Raw genomic sequence first — 18166 nt, 5'->3', positions numbered from 1 at the left:
CTGGGTCAAAAACTAGGTCAAAGGGTCAATTAGTGCATTTTACTTTGTCCGGACTCTAATTCAAAACAAAAACAAATACATCAATCATCAGTGTATCATCTCCAATGGCACACGAATCGGGCGTATATTGCTCCGTCATGCGGCGCTCTTGTTAAATATCTTTTCCTTATTTTATTTATAAAGGTTATTAAAAAACAATATATATATGCTATTGGACATTACCATAAAAAAATGAGCAATACAGCTTGTTTTGAGCTCAAAATACAGTGTCCTCCAAGTCAATCGTGTTTACAAACAATCAGTTTATTTACATCGCTGTTTACTAAATCATGCCGAGCGATTCCGGCCGATTTTCCGGCAACAAATTTTGATTGGTCGGCACAAGACATTGTGTATCACGTGAGCAAGTCAAAGGTGAAGAGGCCAGACATTCAAAACAAAAATGGCGTCAATTGCAAAGAGAAAGCGTACACTATCGATTGAAGAAAAATCGAAACGCAGAAAGGATGCGAAAACATCGTATAATCTTGGCCGTATTACTATTGGAAGTGAAGTTGTAAGGTGGAGAGACTTTCAAAGGCAGCACAAATTTCGATCGAACGAGGAAACCGCCCGTTTTCTTTTAGATCAGTGAGTAGCCTACGAGTACGAGTACGAATAAAAATAGTGACTAGATCTAGTGTTGTTTACTTTTCTATTATTCTTGTTTTAGGTGAAGAAATGTTATTTCCATGTATTTGTACGTATATATTACATATTATTAGATAGTTTGAATATATACAGCGAACAAAGAATAACGATGATAATCTTCCAAACCATTTTGTTGCATACTGTGTGCAATTTTCATTTATTCAATACAACATGTGTTGCAAGAATTTTCATGTTTGTCATAATGCTTGTTTTCAGTATTTCCAGCTGTGGGAAGAAAGTAGAACAGAAAGCTACAACAAGCACTCCATTCAAAACAAGACCATCTGTTTTTGAACCTCCAGTATCTGGAATATCTTCCATTTCCAGTGAAGCAGAGAGGCAAGATAAAACTTACTTAGATTGCTTATGAATTTTAACCCTTTGCATACTGGGAAATTTGTCGTCTGCTAAAATGTTGTCTGCTGAATTTCTAAAATAAGCATTTTCTTCGATTTGTTTTTCAAAGAATACTATCAGAATAGCAAACAGTTTGGATCCAGATGAGACGCCACATTCTGTGGCGTCTCATCTGGATCCAAACTGTTTGCAAAGGCCTTCAGAATTCGGTTCCCGCACTGGAAGAGTTAATTTCCTTGTGAATGTTTGATTGAACAAAAAAGCATGTGCATCAAATCAAGCAGAATAATAAATCATAACTTTTGTTTAACGGTTAATTATTTTTAATTTAAAGTACATCTCTTTTCTTGCTTTAATTATTTAGATTTTTAAAAATTAATATTTCATTGATTTTTCTTTATTTTGGGAATGGAGCCCAGGCCTATTGAATTGGGAAAATGTTTCCTGACTTGGGAAATCATGAGCTTTTTTGATATATTATAAATTTTCATCTAATTTCCATCTACAATTCAAATGTTTGTTATTTTGTAATTGTATCAGCCATTATTCAATAAAAAAAATGCTCAAAAACAACTCCATATTGGGAATTGTTTACTTCTATGTGGGAAAAATTTCTTCTTTTTGGCCCCTTTTCTGCCCTAATATAAGCCGAAAAAAAACACACAATGAATTTGGATTTTTTTAATTATCAAGATAATAACATCATCAAAAGTTATTTGAAGCTGAAAAGTATACCTTTTAAAGTTTACACTTATAATATAGGAAAATAACTGGACATTAAATGTATTTTTTAAAAATAATTATTTCAGTGTAACAACCATAACTGCCACAGAAGGCAAAAGCTCCTCAGATTATGAGACCACAATGACAGCACCTGGAACTGACATCAGTCATGCCGGTGGTACAGAGGTGATAGGAACTTGTACCATGGTTCCTTCAGTGCGGAAAAAGGGCCATGGAATAACATCCAACCCAAAGTTTGCCTCATTCACAGACCCTTTTAAGTAAGCAAAATGTTATACAGTAAATCATTGTTAAAAAAGTGTTTTTGTGAACAATTATCATAGATAAAAGTTGTTCTTCAAAATGTGTTGCATACCTCATTCGCCTCTGTTTTGTTTCAAGAAGGCTTGTTACCAGTAACTGGTACTGTATCATGAGTATAAATAATTCTACATATACCAGCTTTCTCAATGAAATGTAAACACATGGTTATCAGAACTATAATTCAGTTCATTAGGTTGGATTCATCAACTCGAAATTAATTAAACAAACATGCATTTTGATTTGGATATACGAACAGTGACAGAAAACAAAATTGGAGTGTGTGTCTCTTATTAACAGCCTGTCCATCGATGTCACAAATATTGAGGATGAGGATGAAGATGAAAACGACTCGGACTATGAACCTAGTTTCAGCTTTGAAACAGTCAAATGGTTTCCGGATGATAGCTCAAGAACGCTTAGTCCTAGTTCTAGAATCATGAAACTTTATAGGTACATTTATTATGAACTGGCAGATGACCCCTATTGGTTTTCAGGTCACTAGGTCAAAGGTCAAGGTGACCTGGAGCAGTAAAATGGTTTCTAACATTCACACAATTGCTGCCACTACAACTGACAGCCCATTTGGGGGCATGGGTATTTTACTAACTGCCCTTGTCATAAATCTATAACTTCAGCTGAATATAGATTGTATCTCCTAAAAAATGTTCCTTTAATGTGCAATTTCTTTTACACCAGCTGTGTTATTTTGTGTTATAATGTAATGACAATTTTTCTCAGGTGTGTGGCGGTGGCCATATACTAAACCGCTGGTGTGCTCAGCCTGTGTTGAACCGGAGGCTACATGGTGGAGACCTGATGTTTGCACTATCAACCTTAACATCCGGTAATAACTTTGGAAAGCTTGCTTTATGGGCAAAGCATATGAACTTTAAAATAATGTCCAGCACATCATTTCACAAAATGCAGCGCACATACCTGATTTCTACTGTTGACGAATATTGGGAGAAGCAGCAGAGAGAGGTTCTAAGCAGCTTTGAAGGCCACAAGTTGATTGTAATGGGTAAGAAAGTTGATTATCATATGTTAAAAATAGCGCTTTGATGTGTTTCTACCCTGTTCAGGGCAAATTAACTAATAGGATATCAGCGTTTAGTTTTCTTGGTATCTTTTCCATTATGAACTTAACTTTCATTAAATGTATTTTATATTATTCACAACATTTGCATTGTTTTGGCGTTTCTTGAAATTTAAGAATGCTGGAATTTTTAAGTGTTTGATCATTGATAACATTATTGTTTATTCTATTTGAAATTTTAAGGTTTTTGTGTTGATAAATTATATATTGTGGAATAACATCAGTACAACATTTTTTTTAATTTAGGAGACGGACGGAATGATTCTCCAGGCCATTCTGCTCAGTATTGTTCATACACCATGATGGAATATGACAGCAAAAAAATTTTAACCTTAAGAACACTGGACAAAAGATCAACGGACCGAAAATCAACAAACATGGAGAAAGTTGGATTCGAACAGGCCATCCAGAAATTGACTGACAATAACATCGCAGTTGAGGAAGTTGTGACAGATGCCCATCTAGGAATCGGCTCAATTATGAGTAAGTGTATCACTGATAAGAGTTGTCAAAAAGTCTTTACCTTTTTAGCTATGGAAAGGCGATACATGTATCATATGCTAAACTTCTCAACACAATTTCAACAGCTTTAAAAATAATGCACTTGATTTGTGTTTTTATGCACCCCCCCCCCCCCCCCCCCTCGAAGAAGAGGGAGTATATTGTTTTGCACATGTCGGTCAGTCCGTCGGTAGGTTCGCCCACCATATGGTTTCCGGATGATTACCCAAGAACGTGTAGGCCTAGGATCTTGAACCTTCATAGGTACATTGATCATGCCTGGCAGATGACCCCTATTGATTTTCAGGTCACTAGATCAAAAGTCAAGGTCACAGTGACTCAAAACAGTAAAATGGTTTCCGGATAATACCTCAAGAATGCTTATTATATGCTTATGTTTATTTTATTGCCTCAGTAAATAGGTATCCATATATATATTGTTTATATTGTTGAAATGCATTGATACAATAGTACAAAAGGTGTAATGCATTAAACATTGTGTTGTGTGCTATAGTTATGCAACTTAATTGAAAGCCACTTATATTTGTTACACTTTTTATACGCCCGTATAAAATACGGGACGTATTATGTGAAACCCCTTGGCGGGCGGCGGGCGGAAGGCATCACTTTGTCCGGACTCTAATTCAAATTGTATTCATCCGATCTTCACCAAACTTGGTCAGCAGTTGCATCTAGTTGATATCTAGGCCAAGTTCGAATATGGGTCATGCCGGGTCAAAAACTAGGTCATAGGGTCAATAAGTGCATTTTCAAAGGGGCCACTTTGTCCGGACTCTATTTCAAATTGTATTCATCCGATCTTCACCAAACTTGGTCAGCAGTTGCATCTAGTTGATATATAGGCCAAGTTCGAATATGGGTCATGCCGGGTCAAAAACTAGGTCATAGGGTCAATTAGTGCATTTTCAACGGCGCCACTTTTTTTTGCTTATTTCCAAAACAAATACATCAATCATCAGTGTATCATCTCCAATGGCACACGAATCGGGCGTATATTGCTCCGTCATGCGGCGCTCTTGTTTGTTTTCTTTTGTAGAAAAAAAGTACCCAGAAATCAAGCATTCACATGATATTTGGCATGCTGCCAAAAACCTTGGTAAACGTCTTGGAAAGGTAAAAAATCTAATTTATTTACCTTTGTTTGCTTTCATTTTCATTATAGATCAAATATTTGAGAAACCGTAGACAACAAGTAGAAATAGGACAACATGCGGTACTGGATTAACAATTTTATTCAAAATTCTAGTGTTTGTAAATTTATTTGGAGTTTTAACTGACATGTAATTAAATGTGTTTTTATTCTTTTGTTATTTTCAGATTGTGAAGAAGAAAGCAAACCAAATTTTAATACCATGGCTGAAGGACATTGTAAACCACTTCTGGTTTGCCTGCAGCAAGGCTGACTCCTATGAAGAATTTCTGGTATGTAATATTTGTGTGGGTGCTTTTTTTTCCATATAGTGCATCTTGTCCAAGTGTCCTGTGAGTCTTTCACTATTCTCTCTTATCTTCTCCTACACTTATGATGTTAATTCCCCCATCAAATTTTCATACCCCACCCCCTGAATAGGAGGGGTATATTGTTTTTCTCGATGTCGGTCGGTCTGTTTATCAGTCAGTAGACCAGTTTGTTTCCGATATACAACTAGAAGACCCATATTTCAGTTGCTAAGTCTCACTGATATGATAAGGTTTACTCGTTTGGTTAGTTTTGTTTAAACTAAAACTGAGTTAAGGCACTTTTTGGAGGGCATTAGTGCGACTAAGGAGGCCTTGCTACAACAGTGTAACATTTTGTTTATATTTACATAATAAAACAATAATTGGGGGAAATTATTATCTGATACTGAACTACAGTGACATCTCTTGTGTCATCTTGTGTCATTAGAGATGTGTATATTTCTGAAGAAGGTAAATTCAAAGCATATCAGTGACAATAAACTTATTGATAGTGTCATGCCATCAAAAGTTTCATATTAAATACTTATAAATCAGAATCTAGCTGATACATTCTTATACTTGTTTTTATAAAAAGTCACCTTTATTTTTTCTAGAGCATATGGCGCGGAGTTTTACATCACATCACAAACAAGCACGAATGGATCCTGTCTCAAGGAACTGGAATAAATGGGTGTCTTCATGATCCTTTAGATGAAAACGAAGTGCGTGAAAAACCCTGGCTTTCAACTTCAGACCATGCAAGAGTTTTACAAGACCTGAGTGCTGTGATCCTGGACAAGAGATTCTTGAGCAAAGTGTCATATTACCTGAATTACAGGTAATTTGTTTATGTTAGTTTTTCAATATATTTTTTTGTATTTTTAACTTTATGTGATGCTCATCAGGAATTCAATAAAGCCAACATGGAAACATTTTCAAAAGTTTATAATTGTGTCCTATTATTTCAGAACCACTGCTGACATAGAAGTGTTCCACCAGTTAATTTTGATGTACTGTGCAAAGAGGTTTGCATATACACCGCCTGTGTACAGAATCCGCAACCTATTGGCAGCTATCGACCACAACTACCACAGCAACAGACCTCTGAAAACCAACAAAGATGGAGAAATAAGGTTAACTGGTTTATATTTAATTATAGCTTTTTATGTCTGTTTAGATGTAACATAATGCAGATGTAAATATGTCAACAAGTCAAGAATATATAGTTCTAGTTTTGTCCGTCTCTCTCTTCCCCATAAAACTACTAAACATGTTTACTTCAAATTTCATTGTTGAAAAGTAGATGATACTTTGTTTTGTATTTATTCCCTTTTGTTATATTTTCTTATCCCTTTCTTTTCCAAACCTCAGGAACACTCATTGATTTTCTATGAAACTATAGAAAAAAGAGTTTTTGAACCTTGTTTGAAATAATATGCACATTGTATATCAATATGCCCCTTTAATTGCATTTAATTATAGCAGCAGTAAACAAACATTTTGTGTTATTTTGAATAACCTCAAACTGATATCATACTATCAAATTATACTCATGTATCAGTCACTGTAGTTGCACAATGCATTATGAAACAATAAAGATATAATACAGGCAATAAGTACTAAACCTGTTGGTTATTTAAACCAGTATTATCTGTTGAACATAACATATTGACCATAAGTACTTCATTCCTTTTGCAATATTTGATTATTCAAGAAATTAAATGAGTTTTTTCACTCATTTAATTTTAAATTTATTCAGTAAATTATTTTTTAGAATAATCATGATTTTATATATTTACACAAATACTCTTTTTTTTGCCCTGATGGCGGATATTTGTGAAAAAGCCTATTGGGGGAACATAGGTCATCTGTGTCAGTTTCATGCAATAATATTGTTAATACAAATTAGTTAGTTGTCATATTATTTTTTGGTAATACATTCTTTTTTGTTGTTAACACAGGTATCACAGATGCTACAACAAAAAAAGCAAGCGCTGGTCAGTCTTTCCAGAGAAAGTAGCCAAGACCTATGGCTACGTTCCAGAGATTGCAGAAATGCTGTACAAAAAACGGATTAAGGATAAAGTAGGAATGGGCAAAAAAATGGTCTTGGAAGAAGGTGATCCAAGAAGACTGGCAAAACACTTGGCCCCAGAATCCCCTCCATCTACCTCAGCAATTGTTCAGGCCAAACAGACCAGGTTCAAGAGAAAATGAAATTGAACTGAAAAAAGAAGTACTTGGTACAATAATTGTTTGAACAGAGCAACAATAATGTTGATATTAGATGTATTGTTTATGATAAATTCTCAATAACATTGATGTCACATGCATTGTCTTTCTGATTTACATGGAGTATGATGTGAGTGAAAAAGTGTATATTTAATAGATTTAAGCACCACCTTTTTATGCCTTCAGATCGAATGATCGGGGTATAATGTTTTTGGCCTGTCTTTCTGTCTGCCATCATGGTATGTGTGTGTCTGTCTGTTATTGTACGTGTGTGTCTGTCATTGTATGTGTGTGTCTGTCCCTAATTTTTATGCCCCCCTTCGAAGAAGAGGGGGTATATTGCTTTGCTCATGTCGGTCGGTCGGTCCGTCCACCAGGTGGTTGTCAGACGATAACTCAAGAACGCTTGGGCCTAAGATCATGAAACTTCATAGGTAGATTGATCATGACTCGCAGAGGACCCCTATTGATTTTCAGGTCACTAGGTCAAAGGTCAAGGTCACGGTGACAAAAAACATATTCACACAATGGCTCTCACTACAACGGAGAGCCCATATGGGGGGCATGCATGTTTTACAAACAGCCCTTGTTAAACTTTGCCATAACTTTTGCAATATTGATGATAGCAACTTGATATTTGGCATGCGTGTCTATCTCATATAGCTGCATATTTCGAGTGGTGAAAGGTCAAGGTCATCCTGCAAGGTCAAAGATCAATGTAGAATATATGGGTGGGGGCATTGTGTTTCACAAACACAGCTCTTGTTGAAATATATAATATTCTCAAGTTTGAAATTTCATTCTTGTTGTTAAAAATCTATTTATCTGAAATCATAAAAAATATTAAGACTTACTTGGATTGCTTGTTCAGGGGAACTTGATTAGGCAGGTATCCATCAATGATTTTTACATGGTTATGGCCATTTTTTAACTTGGACTTTTCATTGTGAACGTTTAAGCCAAGGTCCCTGTCTAGGCAACTTTAAAGTTCTTTGGTTCACATTATGTTATCCACACAAGGGAACACATTTGTCAAGGCTAGGTAACCCTACAATTAATGGTCGCTACTTTTTTTATCTAACACTGGGAAAAGTGAAAGACGCTGGGAGTAGACGGCTGTTTTAAAGTTGGTGGCAACCTTAATTAATTGTTGCTGTAAGGAGTCCCTATTAGTAAGATTGATTTGATGAAATGGTGTCAAATGATGATGTACCTTCAGTGCATTTTTGTGTTTGAGTTAAGGGGTTTCAAGACCAGAGGATAAATTATTTTGTGAATAAGGTTCATTGCGAAAGGCATATGGTATTGGAAGAAGCCAGGGCCAGTCATATCAAACATCCTACAACATTGGCACCATGCGATGCAATTTTTAAAGTGCCATAAATATGTAACCGTCACATTTATAATTACTTTTGTTGCACATTTTCAAATTAGCTGTCAAATATCCTTTATATTTGAAACAAACAGATCAAAATAACTTATATTTTAATATTTCAAAATTCAATCGTAAGTTAACCTTGTAGTACTGTCTTTGATTAGACAGACCCCCAGATTAGCAATAGCTCGGGTGAGTTGTGAATGATATTCATTGGTGTAATGATTTAATATGTTATTAAATATTTCTGCTTGTAATTGACATGATATACAGTAATTATTTTGTTCTAAAAACAACTCCTATTTTATCATTTATGTTAGCCTTTATTGTTGTTGCTTGCCGACTGAATACAGAATTAATTGCAATGTATATTTTGCAACCATTGTCTTTTGGTTTCTGTGGAAATGTGTTTATTTTTTTTTACATAATTTCATTCAAAATATAAGTAAAAATACCGAAGTTCAAACATAGTTACATAGACCATGGATATCAATTAACATTTTGAACACATGAGCCAAACTTTTTGTAAAGATTATAAAATATTTGTTCTAAAAACATTTGAGCGCATCACAAATTTTAGGGGCAAAGGCTACTCAGCTCGAGGTAATATTTATATCCTTGTAGTAGACATTATAAAAAAATAACATACATGTTACCTTTGTTGTAATTTTGTCAAACATGCTCTTAGCATTGAATCTTAGTATGCAGCGTTCCAAACAAAACTAGATAAAATTACTTTAATAAGTCAGAAGCAATTGCAAAGCAGTTTGATACTTGAATTTTCTGTCTTAAGTTACTGAAATTGCATGTTATTTGTAATGACTGTGCATATATACTTATGTAGTGGTTAACATGTTGATATTCTTACTGCCAATAAAAATAAACAAACTTATTTATATGCTGTTTTTTCATTTAATGCATAAAATACTCTATAACAAATATCATATACATGCATCATATGTGTTGCGTTTTGAGAAAACTGGACAAAATGCCTGTGTGTAAAGTGTTGTCCCAGATTAGCCTGTGCAGTCCGCACAGGCTAATCGTGGAAGACACTTAAACCCTAAACAAGATTTTTGGTAAGAAAGGACTTCTTTTAAACGAAAAATACCATAAAAGCGGAGTGTTTTTCCAGATTAGCCTATGCCGACTGCACAGGCTAATATGGGACGATACCTTACGCACATGCATTATGCCCAGTTTTCTCAGAATGCGACGCATATATAAATTGTTCTATGCAGAAATGTTTATCAATTACATAAAAGTTAACACAGTTTGAACAAACTGCTAACAATACAACATACGTGGACTTATTCACACAGAAAATAGTGTAACTAATTAAATTACAACAAGTAAAATGGATATACGAAATAAACAAGGAATGTTTGTGAAACATGTCTTCCCCCTAAAATGTCCATACAGCTGTTATATGTTATGTGTTATAAAATTGAAAGGCTAAAATATGACTTTGACCTCTGAACAGAACTAGTTACATGCAACTTCCATACCAAAGTTGAGATTTATCACTAAGACACACACTTAGACACAATACATATATGTATTGAAATTAAAATATGACTTTCACCTTTGGTGTATCAATACAAATGGATACTTTTGTCTTGTCATAAACAAAAATTATACAAAATGTGAAGACGGAAAGTCAAACAGAACTTTGCAATATCACTCATACAAGGGTGTCATATATCATGTCGATAAACACCGTTATACACATTAACAATACAATTTTTCTTGACCTTGAAGGTATCAACGCCAAAATCAATATGGGTCTTATTGATGAATGCAACACCTATACAAATTATGAAGTGGGACAACAGAACTAATGACCACACTTGGACAAGGCTGTCACAGAAAGTTATTTAAATGAACCTGTGACCTTAACTTATGAGGTATCAATGCCAATATCAGTGTCTTGTTCCAGCGGTATAAAACAACTACACCAAATTCAATAATTAAGTTGCAATAAGAAATTTGGTTTACAACAAAAGAGACTGACCGACGTGAAAGCTTAATGGACCAATTTATTACATAGTTTGCAAGTTTACAATCTTACCAGAGACAGTAAGTCAACTTAAATAAACATAAAATAAAAATACTTTGACTCAGTGCGGGAACCGAAATTTGAAGGCCTTTGCAAACAGTTTAGATACAGATGATATGACACAGAACATGGCGTCTCATCAGGATCCAAACTGTTTGCTATGCTGATAGTATTCTTTAAAAAAATCAATGAAAATGCTAATTTTAGAAATTCAGCAGACCACATTTTAGCAGACGACAAATTTCCCAGGATGTAAAGGGTTAACATTATAACATTGGGAGACACATTTACAACACAGAAAATTTGTATTAATTTTATAATTTACCAAAAATCACTATTATTAATACTTTATTATATTGTTTTATTCACAATGATAATGTTTCATAAATAAAAAGTTGATGATTTGTTGTTTTGCAATACATGACAGGGCTTTTTTTTTTATTTGGGAAAGGGCATGGCCTTCAATTTTGGGGAAATTTTTTTCAACAAAAATGAAAAAGGGGAACACATTTCCCAAAGTAAGCATATTATTTGGGGTAAAAAAGTTCCCTTAGGGAAGGGGCCTTTATAAGGCCCTTGTTACAGAAGGAAAACAAGCCCTGCATGACCATAATTCAAGCTGATGCCTTTCAAAGCTGTAGGGTTAATGTCACACCTTTTCAAACAAGACGGGCAGGAACAAAACCCACATAAATTTGGAAGGGGTTAGGGTACTTGTCTCTGATCGCCCAAACACAGCATGATGGAATAACTCTTCTGTTGCCTACTCCAAGCCTTCCATGTGCCCACAGTATATATTGTCTGTAGGCAGCATGTCTGTTGGCCTTGTGCGGGTCCTCTTCATCAGCATCATCCAGCAGAAGGATGTCCCTTCGCTGCAGTCTCGCCAGTCTCAGTACTGCAGGGTCCAGCACAAGAACCGTGAAGTCCTAAATTAACAACTTGACAATTAATTTCAAAATCATTATTGTCTCATGATTTGTAAACATACACACATGCAAGTGTTATTGGTAATTTGTAGCCATTTTTAGCTCATTATTTTTTGAGAAAAAAAATTATGAGCCATTGTCATCACCTGAGCGTTGGCGTCCGGTTAAGTTTTGTGTTTAGGTCCACTTTTATCATATAGAATCAAAGCTTTTGCATTCAACACTGGCTGGCATTTTGACAGAATTATGTGCCCTTTTTATACAAAGAAAATTAAACATTTTGTTAAGTTTTGTTTTTGGTCCACTTTACTCATAAAGTATCATAGCTATTGCTTTCAGACTTGCAACACTCGCTAACTATCATAAGCGGACTGTACATGACAAGTTTCATAACTCTGGTTGGCCTTTTGGACGGAATTATTGCCCTTTTTCAACTTAGTAACTTTGAATATTTGGTTAATTCTAAAGTATCAAGGCGATTGCTTTCAAACTTCATATACTTTCATACTATCATGATCGATCTGTACCTGGCAAGTTGACATAGAGGTCATGTTCTTTTATCATTAAAACCTTTAGATAACATTTGTCACTTACAGGCAGTAGAGAAAAGCAGTGTCTTGGCTCCCTTTCGCAGCATATTCGCTCTGCCTGGGTTGGCATTTCCCTGCATTTTCCACACACACACCAGTCTGGTGACTCAGCACCCTCAGGTGGATGGTATCCACCTTCACCCCTGGCTACTGGCTTATGAAAGTCCAATATAAGACCAGGATTCTCATCTAGGACCCCCAATATTATTTCCTCAAGCTGTTCTCTTGGCATGGTCTTCATGTCTTCCTAAAGAAAAGAAAAGAAACTGTTAGAAAATAAACAATAATGTTATAAATAGTAATTAAAATTGGAATATCATTTTTAAAACTAGAAATGCGTTCATTGAACACGGATGCCTTGCTGACTGCCATTGGTAGCAGAAATAGACACTTTCCTGATACGCTCCAGACAAAATCCAAGTGCCAGTATTAAAACTTTAAAATGGCACTTACTCAAAGAATACAATGTAGTTATATTATGTTTTTCTTGCACGAAACTTCTCTTTAATAAATTCGTTTATCTTATGATGTGAAAAGTTAATGTAATTTTTCAAGTTATGCTTCAGGCAAACTAAAAGTATACAAATTTGCAAAAGGCGATAGGTAAAAATCTATAAGAGGTATAGTATGTTTCCTTTGCATTGCACTTCTTCTCAGTGATATTTTTCAGTCTAAAAAGTTCATAGACACTATAATTCACAGTTTTTTAGGTTATGCTTATCACAAAACTTGAAGATCAACTGCACATATTATGTGCTAGTTAATACTTACTCGAAATCTGTCTTTCCTTGTTTGAATGACAGAAAGGGCAACTTCATCCCTATTTGGATCAGCTTCCCGAACAGATTTTTTGCCTTTTCGGGAAGCCGGACCTTTGCCCTTTCCTCTGCCCCTTCCTCTGCCACGAGCTGAAACATTTTGTTATATTTTTTAAAAAAAATGGATGAACATATTTCTTGATTTTGTGGTGTTTTCTTTTTCGTACCATTTGACATACGACTATGTATGTCCTATGTATTTAAAAATACCTTAAATTTTCTTTGAATTTAAGTTTTCACCTACAAAAAAAACTAAGTTGTATATTAATTATTTTTTTTACAAATGATGCATGTAGCAATTATAATTCACTGCTTTTGAATAAAGTTTGAAAAAGTCAAAAGGCATGTGTACAAAATATTTTGTTCACGAATTTCCGTATATGGTGAAAACCAGAAGTCGAAATTACCTGCCATTGCCAAATATAAGGGGTCCAAATGAAAATTCTTAGGGTCAAAACACTAAAGTAATTTTAAATGTGTTCTTTTCTGAATGTTTAATATTTTGTTATAGCTTATTTGTCATATTCATGGTTAAAAAATTTCAAAAAAGCATTATTTGTAGCAACAAAGATCATTTCTTGTCATTTTGGAAGTAAAATGATGTAAAGCTATTTTTTTGCAGGATTAAAAACGGAAAAAAACTGCAGTTTACTTGCATCAAAACGCAGGTTTCTGCTTCAGTTGAAATCCCTGTTATTGTCCATAAAATTGACAAAAAGGGACCACCGCCAAGTTTTTTTAAGCAGCTTCCTATATATACCTGGTCGAATTGGGCTCTCTGTGGCACTTGTGCTTGGGGATGCTCTTCTTTGGGAGGCTCTCCTTTTTCCTAGACGCACAGGACTGTCAAAAATGCTGTTTGAGCTTGATGATGACGTCTAAAGTGAATATAGAAAGATAACACATTTTAATAACATTTGAATCAGGTGACCAAACTTTGTGGCACTTGTATTTGTAGAATGCATGCTTCATCTGACAGCTTTTCTAGTTGTACATGTACATACTTTTTCAAAACAGATATTTAAATGCACCAAATTCATGAAACCATATTTATTAATTACCAACTTGCTCTACTTTACGGGTATATAAACGATTTATACAACCGCTAAATTAGACGATGCCTATGAAGAAGCATTTTTCTAGACATAAGAACAGGGTTTTTTTAATTCAATGTCCGAAAATATATGGACACCGACGTGGAATTGACAGTTGCAATAAGTTTCTTTAAAATTAGTTTGTCTGCAAAGTCGTAATTACAATCAAGGCAAAAGTTAAGTCAAGAAAATGAAACATAAACTAAAGCAAGTATGCGTGATGCAATTCCATGTAAAACAAAATATTGTAACACAAAAATATCTTACCTAGTCCAAATAATTAGACGTAAGCTACCCCGCTTACGTCTAAACGGCTACCGTCGTTTTCCTATAGCAAATTGAGTTCAACTTAAACTTCAGTTTTTCTCGTTAAATCTTTGCTAATGCATAAAATTATCATTAATTAGACATAAATGTGAGCGATTACCTCTTAAATGTATAAAAATTGTGCTTTAAACCACGTATGTACATTTTAAAAAATAAACATACACAACACACGAAGTGTGTTTGTCGTTTATAGAATTACATTGAATTATCTTGAACGAAATTATTTTTTGAATAGGTTACACATAACCAATTGTTGTTGTACAACAAACCACATCACTTTTTAGCTTTCTGTACTCTTTAATTAAATGGCACCTATATGTGTGTGTTAAAACTACCAGTTGTATCACGGAGTGTATATTGTTAGGAGATGAATCGAGTATTTGACCCTTACTGTAGTAAATTCAATCTTATGCAAAAACTATTCATCTGATTTTATTGGTTTATACGTTATCTTGTTGCTTATTAATTCCTCTTTCAAAAAATATGCGTTTTAGTATATTCCCGTTGTTATTAATGGATTTATAGCGAGATAAACACAAGAAATACACATTTTATGTTTTACCACCGCGCGTTTTACCGTATTGTGGCTATCGATCTTGTACAATTAGCGTACAGCGAAGCGCCGAGGTTATACATTTTGATGTACCCACTCACGTCTTTTGTTGAATTATAGTTTCATTTCTCGGCCGATTTTGACAAATTATATATCATTAGAAAGCTTACGTTACGTAGTAAACAGATATATAAATATATATTAAGTTTTTCTTCTGATTTCGACAGCCGGCGAGTTATAACTTTAACTTTTGCAAATATCATACCGTTTTGGAGTTTTAGAATCCAGATTTACGGTTGACATGTTCGTACTTAATACCAATGTGTAGCGTTCTTCTGATTTCGACAGCCCGGCGAGTTATAACTTTAACTTTTGCAAATATCATACCGTTTTGGAGTTTTAGAATCTAGATTTACGGTTGACATGTTCGTACTTAATACCAATTTGTAGGTTCTTCTGATTTCGACAGCCCGGCGAGTTATAACTTTAACTTTTGCAAATATCATACCGTTTTGGTGTTTTAGAATCTAGATTTACGGTTGACATGTTCGTACTTAATACCAATTTGTAGCGTTTATATTTGGAGTTCAGTTTTAAAAATTACATCTTGCTTAGGAGAATAGAATTCTGTATACGATAGAAAAAAAATGTTTAAAAACGAAAGTAATTAAGGAATGAAGGCGGAAGAAAGTAGCGCGCGTTCCTAACGCACTGAACTGATGCTACGGTCTTGGCGATTATGCTTTTGATTAGAAACCGGCCATTGAATTTCCTTTGCCATGATTATTATATTTTTTTATGGAATATATTGTAGTATTATGTTCACGAAACATATCAATAAAGCTTATTATAAATAAATTAACGATTTCAGCTCTTGTTTATAACACAGAAAGGGTGTTAAATTTATGATAAGCGTATATAGCGGACCCTCTCGATTTTATTCGGCTTTGCATGCATACTTGAAATAAAATGGGTGTCAAAAACATTCATCGTTTGCTGTTAATTATCAACGAGGGAATTATGTATAATTATATGAAATGTTATTTACCTTTAAATTATCAATTTATTAAAGATTCTTGAAAATCACGGTCGGTGTTACGCGGGTCATTTCGTATTTTGACATCAGGGCATCATGTCCAACTATTCAAAATCAGATTTTTTTTCACTGGGACGATGACGACTTATATTTAGACAGGTAGACAGATAGTTTATTCAGACTTATACAACAGTACATCGTCTTCAACTCAAATATATAAATTATTTTTAGACGAATTGTTAGTTGATTACACATATAGCAGTGATGATTCTGAGAATGTTGCCATGTTTCTTATCCGTGTAATCTAGAGTCCGTGGTTTGAGCATTTTTATCGCGGTGTTCAATACAAGATATCTCAATAATCTTGTTTATTGATAGATCTGTGGTTTTATTGCCCCTGTGTTCAGCACAAACCAATTGTCTCGTTATGATCAGATACTGTGCCGACCAATACTAAATAACACTATGGTGTCATACGCCACAGCAGGGACCTATACTTGTGATCATGGAGTCTAAGTGCAAGACTTAAAAAAGTATGTTGTTTCGCTTGCGGTTGTTAAAGCCAAAACGGGGCTTCCCAGCTGGCACAGCTGCTGATATTCAGATCTGAATACTTAAACTTATTTAGACCTTATTCTTAACCGTTGCGCGTTTTACGATATCGGATTTTAGGCGGGAATACAACTCATTGAAACTATTCAATTTCTTATACAACATTAAGCATATTAACAGTTATTGAAATTAAAGCGGGTATATACGATTTTGTCAAATATTTATGAATTTATATTAAATGTGTAAAAAACTTATTATATATGTATTTCAATATAAATTAAAATAAAAGTTAAAAAGAACATGTTTCGAAAAATGCGAAATAAGCCAGATATTTAATTCTGAAATTGAAAACGGCTGTACAGCCGAATTCGCCAGCATGTATACCATACATGTAAGATGTTAATCTAAACTTAGTGTAACGGTTTATTTGAATTCCTGCAACGATATCTATTCATACGACACACGAACACTAACTCCGATCCTAATACAAAGACGAATGATTCGGTTATTGTAGGAAAATATTTACGTCACAATCGGCTCGGGGCGCTAATTTGTCTTTGCTGCATTTTATGAAATTCGGCTTTAATGTATAATTTATCTTGCCAATTTTATGTTATTGTAACATATTTTATCAATATATTATAATTAAACACATATAAAAAAATCGTATATACCCGCTTTAACAATATCAGCGACATATTTTTAAAGACTAAACACCTTTTCAAGTATCGAATTTAACATGTCAATAAAATATATTAATACCAAAAAAGGTTTCATTTAATATTGTTCACATTTAATCTTTAAATGAAAGTGTCGCTTTAACTATTTTCAGTGTCTTATTAAGCCGCGAATCGTTTGCTAAAAACAGTTAACAAAAAGGGCTACACGTTCTAATTCTTAATGAAATACAAAAATAAGTATAACATAATTAATAACGTCCATAAACACTCACAGCAAGATCAAAGTTTTAATGGAAAACTAATATGACATTCCACGTAAATTATTATTTTTGTCTAAATCGAATACTATATATAGAGAAACAATGTATTTATAACCGACCAATGAGGTAACATTATGCAACTTTCAATTTACACAGTGCTATATGGCAACAATATGGAATTTGAACAGTGGAAGTGTTTTAAGGTCTGGACTATCATTACTTGTAAGTTTGTATAAACATTTTACTAATGCAATTAGTAAAATAATGTTTATATTTTATGTTTAATAATTTATTGCATGATTATTCTGTGCTGTTATATGAATTTGATGCCGTTAAAGCTTCCGACATGAATTCATGTCGGAACGATGCTATTGCAAAATAACGTTAAACGATATGAGGTCGATGTAAATCGACCTCATATTTATAGGAGTATATCTTACCGAACTCATGTTGGCTTTCTTTGTTTACGAGGAAATTGTGTTGTTTGCCCTACGTCATCAATATATGCG

At 34.1% G+C, this 18166-nt stretch overlaps 2 protein-coding genes across 4 annotated transcripts; one reads left to right on the top strand and one right to left on the bottom strand.

Moving 5' to 3' along the window:
- The first annotated feature begins 1856 nt into the window (after window positions 1-1856).
- On the top strand, window positions 1857-9651 carry LOC127833491 (uncharacterized). 3 transcript variants are annotated; one of them, XM_052358773.1, is made up of 9 exons: window positions 1857-2051; window positions 2392-2544; window positions 2833-3115; window positions 3437-3673; window positions 4749-4825; window positions 5030-5149; window positions 5767-5990; window positions 6121-6285; window positions 7114-9651. In XM_052358773.1, exons 3-9 carry the CDS (start codon window positions 2911-2913, stop codon window positions 7367-7369), a joined length of 1284 nt encoding a protein of 427 aa, XP_052214733.1. In that variant the 5' UTR covers window positions 1857-2051; window positions 2392-2544; window positions 2833-2910; the 3' UTR covers window positions 7370-9651. The 3 variants fall into 3 exon arrangements, with proteins under 3 accessions (XP_052214733.1, XP_052214735.1, XP_052214732.1); XM_052358775.1 differs by lacking the exon at window positions 2392-2544 and having other exon boundaries at window positions 5030-5134; XM_052358772.1 differs by lacking the exon at window positions 2392-2544.
- LOC127833492 (uncharacterized) lies at window positions 9292-18166 on the bottom strand. Its single transcript, XM_052358776.1, has 5 exons — window positions 18098-18166; window positions 13916-14033; window positions 13109-13245; window positions 12342-12584; window positions 9292-11747 (listed from the first exon to the last, which is right to left on the bottom strand). Exons 1-5 carry the CDS (start codon window positions 18104-18106, stop codon window positions 11478-11480), a joined length of 777 nt encoding a protein of 258 aa, XP_052214736.1. The 5' UTR covers window positions 18107-18166; the 3' UTR covers window positions 9292-11477.

Source organism: Dreissena polymorpha, chromosome 6, assembly GCF_020536995.1.
Source record: "Dreissena polymorpha isolate Duluth1 chromosome 6, UMN_Dpol_1.0, whole genome shotgun sequence".
Lineage (NCBI taxonomy): Eukaryota > Metazoa > Mollusca > Bivalvia > Myida > Dreissenidae > Dreissena > Dreissena polymorpha.
This window is presented reverse-complemented; position numbering and strand designations above follow the sequence as displayed.